This window comes from Micropterus dolomieu, linkage group LG10 (genome assembly GCF_021292245.1).
Source record: "Micropterus dolomieu isolate WLL.071019.BEF.003 ecotype Adirondacks linkage group LG10, ASM2129224v1, whole genome shotgun sequence".
Lineage (NCBI taxonomy): Eukaryota > Metazoa > Chordata > Actinopteri > Centrarchiformes > Centrarchidae > Micropterus > Micropterus dolomieu.
The window spans coordinates 935,025-945,677 of NC_060159.1; the positions used below are offsets into that span (position 1 = coordinate 935,025).

Genomic DNA, 10,653 nt, shown 5'->3' on the forward strand with positions numbered 1-10,653 from the left:
TGTTTATGCTTTGCATGACTTATAAGACCCAAGCCGGAAGCCAGACGTGAGAGTCTGCGTCATCGTTTTTAAAGTCCTCTGTTTTCGTCTGTCCACACTAATATGCTACACCGGAGCTGAAATGAAAACAGGGTCAGCAGCGTTTCAAACTTCACCGTTTTTGTCTGGACAGGAGGTGCAAACGTAGCAGAAGGTCTGCGTTTTAAAACGAAAACTTGGTAGTGTGGATGTAGCCTTACAAAGAATGGGACAGGGTGTAAAGAGAGGGGCCATACATAAGTACAGACGACCCAGGGCCCTGGCCGTGTATTCAATTCAATTTTTCATTTATATAGCGCCAAATCACAACAACACTTATCTCACAGCACTTTTCATAAAAGAGCAGGGGCCTGTACCACGAAGCGAGTTCAACATACCCAGGATATCTTGTTTTTTTTCTGGCTTAACTAACCCTAACAATCGCGATCGGGATAAGCGGTACCACGAAGCGGGTTATCAACTCGGTGGCCCAATCCCAATGTCCCCCCTCACAGACTCACAGACTTTGAGGCGCGTTCCCAGGAAGTCCGTGAGGCCTTAGGGCTGTCCCACTGTCAAATCGTCAAGTGCGCGAGGACTCTGTCACGGACATTTTGAGCCCTTTATAGGCCGCATCTCTGCAGACTTTGCCAGAGTGAATTGCTCACAGTTCGTAGTGGTATGACGTGAAACACGGGGGTTACCAGGGTTACCGGGGAAAGCCCGGAAGCGAGAGCAATATAATGGCAAATCGAGAAGAAGAAGAAAACAGTAAAAACAAACAAGCATCAACACCAATGTTGATGTTAACATTGTTAGAATTTTTCTTAACTTAAGATGGTAGGCTACATAGAACACATGAAGTCAGAGGAATGCAATCACCTTATTACACACTTAGTTTATTCAACTAGTTGTTTTAGTTTTTGCTTGATGATGCTGTTTTGACCAACAATAGTGTATTGATTATTTACAAATATATATTGACCTGCATATACCATTGACATGAGTCTGCAGGACTTAAAAATCAGGCAAAAACATAAAATAAAAAGTGTGCAACATGTTTCAGTGTCGTCAAGGTAACGTGATAAAGTGGCAAAGTGCTGTCCCGTTCCCGTTTACAGCATTTTCAGCCTCTTAAACAGGCAAAACTAAAACAGGATAGACAGACAAAGTGAATAATAAACTGAACAACGAGGACAGACTATACAGAACAATCAAAATCATAATAATAATGAAACTAAACAGATCAGGGCCCCGTTTCAGAAAGCAGGATTAGAAAATTCTGAGTATGTTGAGCCTGAGATGAGGGGAAACTCCGGGTTTTCTGTTTCAGAGAGCGAGATCAGATAATCCCTAGATCAGTAACTCCGGCAACTGATGCTGTAGACCTAACCCCCTCGGGAGGAGGTTAGGTTCCAAGGATAAGTTGGAAAACTGTCGATATCAAAGCACATATTTGAATGCATTTACATCTTTAAAAACTTTAAAATCCCGGTTAGATAGGCTGTTAGTTTTTTTAGCCAAACATGATCTTGAACATGACGCTTTATGATCAGTCTGTCATTGAAGTGAAGACAGATGTCCGCACATCATGGATTTATCCTCAGCCCAGAATAACTGTGGACTGTTGCACTGAAACACTTGCATTACTGCAGTAATCACTATTTAATATGTAACCTATAAAACTGTCAATAACCAGTAATCTTTCATATTGTAGTCGCATTGATTGGGAACATTCCTATTGTAGTTATCAACTGGAGATAATGTGACTGTTTCTGAGTGAGGATGACTGTGGTGCCGCTGAAACAAATAGGCTTAAATAAGGTTTAAAAGTGAGTTTTTCATTATTACCTGCTGATAGTCTGAATGTGTTTTGACAGCATTAATAAATGACACGAAATGAGCAAGATTTTATTAATGTAAAATAGATGTCTAAAACTTTAACCTATAGACACATTTTCCACTGCAAAAAATAATTAATAGGCTAACCTGCTGGGTGTGACTTTACTATCACAGGTTCATGAGTAAACTGTCTTATATTTGATCTATAGCCTATTTTCATAATCAGGTAGCCGATTGGCGTCGGGTTACAGCTTAAATATGTATAAATAAATACATAATAATAATAAATAAATATAGCCTTCCTATTTAAAATGGAATGTAATGGGCTGCAGCACTTTATCATTCATTAAGGAAATTCCAGTCTGGTGAATGATGAATGAGCAACGCTGTATAGTAATAATGTTAACGCATTGATTCTTCTTCCACTCCTGTGTTTTAGAGCCTATCAGGGTCCGCGTTGGCAGCATTCATATTTCTAGCTCCACTCGATTAAAATGGAGGCTCTGCCTTTATTTACCCGTTGCCATGGTGAGTCGTGGCTCAGGCTCAACATACTCAGAGTTGATTGAACTTATTCTGATCAGCTGTTCTGGACCCGAAAACTCAGAGTTTCACATCTCAGGCTCAATCAACCCAGAGCTCAGGGACAAACTCAGAGTTTGTTAAACCTGCTTTCTGAAACAGGGCCCAGAACTACACTAACAGACCCTCCAACAACACACACAGACAACATCAGACCAACAAGTACGAACACACAGTGTAAACTGAAAACAAGACAACAGACAGGACTGAAACCCAAAACAGAGACAAAATAACAGATACAGAAAAGAAAGACTAAAAATAACCAAACTGACTAGGAACTAACTAAACAGAGCAGACACGCCCACAGTGTGACAACAACTCAGCTACAATGCTTTTAACTCGAACCAAGTATCACATTACACCTGACTGAGCATCTCTACATTGGCTTCCTGTTCATTTTGTTTATAACTTTTGCTATTATGTAAAAGCTCACAGTCATTTTGTTTCACCATTGCTTGATATTGCTATTTGCTTTCATGCTGTTTAGAAAGGTGTTCTATAAATATCATTTATAATAAGAATTATTATTATTTTCATTATTATAGGCTTGGGTGAGTTAAAGGCAGTTTTGAGCTTGCCCCCTGGTGGAGGATAGCAGCTGTAGACAGCTTCATTTCACAGCAGTTGCAACAGTGACCCAAAGAAAGCCATAGAAACTGAGCTCAGTATGTTCCAAACACTGACTCTGCCATTCTGTTTGTCCTTGTCATCTTTATCTCACCAGTTTGGGTGTCTTTTACAGGCCCTAATGTCTGCCCTGCCTGCCTCATCCTGTCTTCATATAGAACTATTTTGCTTTGCTCATATACAGATGAAGATGTTTGTAAGCAGGAAGGGCTTCTGTGTTTCAGACAAAAGCAGCAGATCTTGCAGCTCCATGCCCGCATCAGAGAGAACGAGCTCAGAGCACAGCAGGTCCTGCAGAACCAGAGAGGGTGGTTTGACGATCCCCACATTCTAAATAACAAGGTAACACTCAGCCACATCTCTGTGATGAATGAGCATCCAGATTCATCATTTCATCATAATAATCACAACAAATATTTTCATAATAAAAGTCACAGCACAAGTTCTGGTTGTCCAATAGGAATCAACAATGAGAACGCCATGCAAACAGCCGTCTGAAATGCTGTGCTGTGATGAAGACCTTGGTAGGAAGCTAGCAGTGGCTGAACTGGAAGTACTCCATCTGAACGAGTTCTTCAAGCAAGTCACACAAAAATATACAGAGGACATCAGAAAACTGGAGGAAAAGGTAGAGCAAATTACCACGGCAACGCCAAGACAATCATTAATACAGAGGCAGCTCCATCTGATCCTACAGATTAGAACAAAAATATAGATCACTTTTACCATTTGTAGAGCAAAAGATGTATTTGTTGCTTTTGTTAGGTTTAGTCACACTAGGGTCAAGGAGCAGGCACAGGAGCAGTGATAAGTTATAAACACAAGAGGTTATAAATTTAACAAATGTGCAGGGTGATGATCCTGCAGGCTGTGGCCCGAAACTTGTCAAAAACACTGAGTAGCAGACAGACTGAGTTCTCTCTCTCCAGAACAGCAACCTGAGGTGCAAGCAAACACAAGATAAGTCAGGTGACTAGATAGCAAAGAAGACAAAACTAGATCCAGTAAGGAGCTGGCTGTAACGTGAAGGTGAACAGGAGTGATGAGCCGGGGTTTTCAACTGCAGGGGTTGTGGAATCAGCTTCAGGTGTGTCAGAAGCCACAGGTGATCTGAGGCCTCATGTATGAACACTGAGTATGCACGAAAAGGTAATGTATGCTGGTTTTCACACACACCTGTGATGTATAAAAATGAACGTGAAGTGAGAATATGTGGACAGTCCAGCAAACTTTTGTCTGGCTCTGTCAGTAAACCTCAAAGTACCGATTCTCACCTAATGCTTCAAAATAACGTTTCTACTCAAGGACCTGCGAAGATTAGGCAAATTAACCAGCTGACACAGGCCTATACGCCGGACAAAGCTATGCACAGGCATCAGATTTGCCTGGAATATAATGAAAAACTACAGGCTGTGCTTGACCATTAAAACAGCTTTTTTGTGTGGAAGTATAATGAAGAGACACATGATAAAGATTGTTACAAATTTAATACCAAACTGGATAAAGCCATCAAGTTCTTAAAATAACTCCAGCACAGAGGAAGAAACACAACAATAAAATCACGACAGTTTGAAAGGTTATTAAAACATTTCCAGCCGACGAGAGCTGCAGATCAGCTGACAGCACTCACGTCTGTGTCGCCTGAGCGTCGGAGGAACGGGATGTTTAACGAGCTTTATTACCTGCTGTAATCAGCTGTTCAGCTGGTTTTGGAGAGGAGGAGACCGACTTCTGCTCTGTGTAAAAACTTCCTGACTGATGAAAACAACATCTCCGGACTCAGTATTTAGCGTAACTCCATCAGCTGTTTGCTGTAAACACAGCGCTGCACGCTGGCTGCTGTTTCCGAGTAATAGACCTACATTTAATGCTGGCGTACGATCTCAGGCGGACATCAGCAAGACTTGTGTGTCTATCTGACTGCTGATTGTGATTTATTGGTTTGCAAACACGGTGGAAAAGAGACGAGCTCGATTTAAAGCCAGTAGCCTTCACTCGCCCATTCAGAAATTTACTACAAAGCAAACACCAACCCCCCAAAGTACCGCTACTTTCGGAAACTACTACCCCCCGAGCACGGACTTTTGGGGGGGTAAAATAAAGACCCTAGAACTAAATTTAGACCCTGGTCCCTTCGGTGGAAACGCAGTGAGTTCCTCCAAAGGTTCCTAGTTCCAGGGTAAAGTTCACACGTTATTACTTTATCATTTAAACATCCAAACCAGCAGTGTTATTTGTGCTCGTGCTAGTGAGTCATAACTATTCCATACTGCACCTTTCAATTGTAAAAGATAGAAATTCAGGCTTGCCTTTCCCCGATATTAGACAGGTTTCTGGCAGCCGGCCTTTAGCAGCGGGAGCTGACAGGTGTGTGTTTAATGTGATCAACAATATATAGTGTTTACCTTTCTATCTAAAGCCTTTGTTTGGAATAATATCATTTTTGTTAAACTGAACAGAATGTCTTTTGTTTTTGAACAAGCTGCCTCAAACAATATGTGCATATGTGCAAACAACATCCACCTCAGAAACACCTCGATTTCTGTATCACAAAAACTCTTTTCCCGTCTTTTTTGACATCCACTTTTATGTCAGACCATGTCTTCTTTATTGCAGCCATTGTACCGCCGCTGTCTCTGAGCCTCTGCCACTCCGTCGTTTTGTGTTTGTTGGTGATCCAAGAGTTCAAGCATCAAATAATATTTTCTTCTCGCCTCTGCTTCAGTGATCAGCACCTCGATCTCGCGCTCAGTGAAGTTTCTCTTTTCACGCGTTTTGCAGCAGCCATTGTTATTCGCACCTTAGGAGGTAACGTGGGCGTATTAATGGTCATTTGCATAGTAATTTATGGGAGGAGCCAAGGTGGGGAATGTGGCTCGTGCATGCGTGCTCAAAACGGTGATTGAAGCCCCATCCACACTACTCCATTTTAGTTTACAAACAGAGAATTAAAAGGAATACAATCTCCGTCTCACCAGCATTTTAGCGGCGTATCAGAGTTGATCTCCTTCTACATTAAAACGACTGAAAATGCACATCTATTGGCCATTCAGGTACACTGGGCATGCGCATGCCGGAAACAGACCAGATTTGTTTTGCATGGACCTATAACAAGCTGGGACTGTTAGTGAACATAACACGGGAGTGTGGCGCTGGAAAACAGACTGTGAGTCGTCGCAAAGTAAACGGCAACATGCACAGTACAAGTGTAGGCAGATACATGTTATTTGCACGGTACAGAATATTTTAATAAAAATACCAAGTCAAAAACTCTGTCAGTAGCACCGTGTGTCTGCTTTGCTTGACTTATGAAACTAGTCTTTTATACATGAGGTACCTGGCAATTGGAACCGAGAGGAATCCGGAAGGCCACGCTCAGACACACACATGCTGAACAGACAGACAAGTGACAGGAACAGTAGGGAGAGGAAACAGTGGAGACACAGGGACTAGACGGTGGCAAAGCCATATCACAACAGCTTTTTAAACTGTACCCCTACCCTCACTCTCCCTCCTCTTAAAAAAATAAATAATATATATAAAGACAAATGGGCTACTGGAAAAAGACATTCATGGACTAGAGCAGAAGATATGGATCTGATGCAATGCTACTATACAAGCAATTCCGGTGAGAGAGGTTATATGCAGAGACTATGGGATATACTGACACTGACAAAGAAACAACTCCTAGGTCAGTGTTCTAACATCCGCAAATGGCAACTGCTATCACTGCCAAACAAAGACTTACCGCTCTGGCCACCCGCCTAAAGAGATAGATGGAGAAGCAGAAGTCAGGAGAATAGGGCTACAGGGCTGAGACTGAACAGTACTGAAAGAACATATGGGAGAAAGAGACATCCCACAACACCAATGCTCAGTGGCTAGTGGATCTAAGAACAGATCACAGCAATCTCCCAGAGCAAGATCCAGTAACCATTACAACGGCAGACATCCAAGAAAGAGTGGCAGGTATGAAGAGCTGGACAGCACCAGGCCCTGACATGATCCACACCTACTGGCTGAAGAAACTAACTGCGCTCCATGAACGCCTGGCAGCACAAATGAACCAACTGCTGATGGATGGGACCCACCCAGAATGGTTAACCCAAGGACGGACAGTCCTGATCATGAAGGGTCCCCAGAAGGGAACAATCCCATCCAACTACCGGCCACTAACCTGCCTCTGCACAACATGGAAGCTCCTGTCAGGCATCATAGCGGCTAAGATGAGTAGGCACATGGCTCAATACATGGACAGGGCCCAGAAGGGAGTGGGTAGTAATACCAGGGGAGCAAAGCACCAGCTACTGGTTGATAGAGCAGTCACTTGAGACTGCAAGACCAGGCAGACCAATCTGTGCACCACCTGGATTAACTACAAGAAAGCCTATGACTCACATGGATATTGGAATGCTTGTGTAACAAGACATGGGTGTGATTCTGTATTTAAATTGCCAACAACGCCACCTGGGGAATTTCACCCCAGGAAATATTATTAAAAAATATGTCACACAGGGACACCTGAAATAAGGCCAGGGCAGAGAGGGTGTTTCACATTTAAACAAATTATTTTATTGATTAACAAAATACTAATTGAAGACAAACAGACCTAAATTAATTTAACTAAAATAACAAATACTATGTATACAATTTAATTAAAAGGCATGCCATTACTGAATAAATAGAAGTATGGGTGTAATAATTTAAAGTACAATATACTATATAAAATACACAGTGGCAAAATGGATAAATCAAAACACACCAAAATGAATAAAAACATGCAAATCAAATAACTCAGACCAAACAAACTGAAAACAGACGATTGAAAATAACACACAGACCCAAAACAAAATGCCAACTGTATAAACTAAATGTAATATAATTAGACCCAATAACAAAGAAATACTAAAACCGGCAAGCCTGCTTAGAGCCAAGACAGAGCCGGAAATGGGCCAACCAGGCAGAGGGCAATCACACAGGGAGAGAGAGATACCTAAAGCTGAGACACGAGGCAGACGGACCAAGCCGCCGTTCAACCTCCCGCCGAGGCAGCAGTGCAGCAGATCACTGGAGGGAGGGGGAATTTAGCACCATTAATGTTTAGCATGGTATATATTCAATTAAATGGCCTGCAGTACGAGAGAAATGCGTACATACCTCCACGGTTCCACAGCGCACACACATAGTCAGCCCACAGGCAAGAGCGAGACAGCCAGCACGGCAAACGGTTCGCTCTAAAACAATCAAGGAAGCAGTGTGTTTAACGATGCACTGAGCGCACACAGCAGACAGTTAAATCGGTATGCAAGCAGACAGCACACTTATAGCTCTCAGTACTTACGACTTCATGAGCTCCTTTAATGATAAAATTCTAACTATTAGAAACAAAAAAGACCTGCCCTTAACTGGCACCAACTTATCTCTAAACTCAGGAACCTTAGAAACAGCTGTAGAACCAGATATATGTTCAATTCAATTCAATTCAATTCAATTTTATTTATATAGCGCCAAATCACAACAACAGTTATCTCACAGCGCTTTTCATAAAAGAGCAGGTCTAGACCGTACTCTATGATGTTATTTACAGAAGCCCATGATATGATTTGAGATAATTGTTGTTCTGATATGGCGCTATATAAATAATGGAAAATAGTGGAATTTGAATTGAATTGAATTTGAACTTACCGCAAGGACCGAGAGCAATGTCGCATGCACATACACAACGCTGACCAGGCGACTCCACAGATTTAGGGCCGGTACCACCTGCTAAACTGTTCAGCTACAGGCCACGACAGCCATGACAGCCATGACAGCCATGACAGCCATGACAGCGCTCGCGAACAGCACTCAACAACACCGGACCACCGTCGCCAACTGTCGAGACTCCCAACCAAGGTGAGAGAGAGACAGACATCATCACCTGTACTTATAGGCCATGGCAGCGGCATCTGGTTGTCAGGGTGCCAGGGCAGTGCGTATAGTGGCGGGAGGGTGAAAAACCCTCAACCTGCCACACTTGTAAATGTACATTATCAACAGGACACTAATAGCTTTCATCAAGAACTCAATGTGGCTGTGGAAAACAAGTCTGGAAGTCAACTCAAAGCTAATTCCACAAGTCACCATCAAGTGCGGCATATACCAAGGCGATGCACTATCCCCGCTGCTGTTCTGCATAGGCCTGAACCCCCTCAGCCAAATCATCACAAAGACTGGCTACGGATACCGGTTCCGAAGTGGAACAACCATCAGTCACCTCCTCTACATGGATGACATCAAGGTGTATGCAAGAAATAAGCGAGACATCGACTCACTGATCCACAGTACCAGGATCTACAGCAATGACATTGGAATGCCGTTCGGAATGGACTATTGTGGTCGCATGGTATCAAAAAGGGGGAAGATAATCAGAACCGAGGGGACTGAACTACCAGAAGGCCACATTGCAGATGTTCAGGACAGCTACAAATACTTTGGGGTGCCGCAGGCTAACGGAAACCATGAGGAGGCAGCAAGGAAGTCCGCCACAGCCAAATACCTACAGAGAGTAAGGCTGGTCCTGAAAAGTCAGCTGAATGGGAAAAACAAGATCCGAGCCATCAACACATACGCCCTGCCAGTCATCAGATTTCCCGCTGGTATAATAAACTGGCCAAAGGAGGAGATAGAGGCTACTGACATCAAGACGAGAAAGCTTCTTACAATGCATGGAGGGTTTCACCCAAAATCCAGCACCCTGAGACTGTACACCAAGCGTAGCGAGGGAGGCCGAGGGCTAGTGAGTGTCAAGACCACTGTCCGGGATGAAACGACAAAGAGGTTGTTTTATGAAGGGGCCATAAGCCGATAGTGTCGGGAACAGTGGTTCAATCTGCTGTGGATTCGTATTGCTGACGTATTGCGGTAAGCGTGTCGACTCATTTCCGTTTCCGGTGCTTGTGTGTTGGTACCGTGTTGTGCTGCTCTCGCTAAATAACAGTTACATTTGTTTGATTACAGCGGCCAACTGTCTGCTAAACACTTATTCTTTACAGTAATTTTGCCTAAGCACTCACAGTTCTTTCCATCTTTTAGTGACTGCTGTTCAATCTCATAGTTGTTCTAAAGTTTTGGTAGCTGACGCTACAGTACTTTAGCTTAGCCGTTAGCGACTTTAGCTTAGCAGCTAGCGATGGCTTCTCCTTCTCCCTCTCTCTCTCCTACTTTCTCCTGCTCGGTGTGTCAAATGTTCAGTTACTCCTCTGCCTCCTTTAGCGGTAATGGTACGTGTAATAAGTGTAGTTTATTTATAGACATGGAGGCGTGGCTCAGTGATTTAGAAGTCCGGCTCCGCACCTTGGTAGATCAATCTTTAGCTACTGTAGCTAGCCAGTCCCCGGTAGTCGGTGCGGAACGGCCTGAGTTAGACTGTGGTAGCCGTCCCCCGGCATCCCCTGTGCAGACAGGAAAGGGAGGGGGCTGGGTGACTGTCCGAAGGAGGAATAGTCGTAAGCATTCAAAGTCCACGGGGCACCATCAACCTGTTCACGTTTCTAACAGATTTTCCCCACTCAGCGACACACCCGCTGAGAAACCAACTCTGAT

At 43.3% G+C, this 10,653-nt stretch overlaps 1 protein-coding gene across 4 annotated transcripts in view; it reads left to right on the plus strand.

Moving 5' to 3' along the window:
- The window catches only part of cep85l (centrosomal protein 85, like), a 30,657-nt gene that overhangs the window by 7,717 nt on the left and 12,287 nt on the right, over positions 1–10,653 (plus strand). For all 4 annotated transcript variants that reach the window (XM_046060994.1, XM_046060995.1, XM_046060996.1 and 1 more), the window contains exons 5-6: positions 3,294–3,411; positions 3,530–3,697. In XM_046060994.1, the coding sequence (XP_045916950.1) occupies positions 3,294–3,411; positions 3,530–3,697 (286 nt within the window). The remainder of the gene's footprint in view (positions 1–3,293; positions 3,412–3,529; positions 3,698–10,653) is intronic.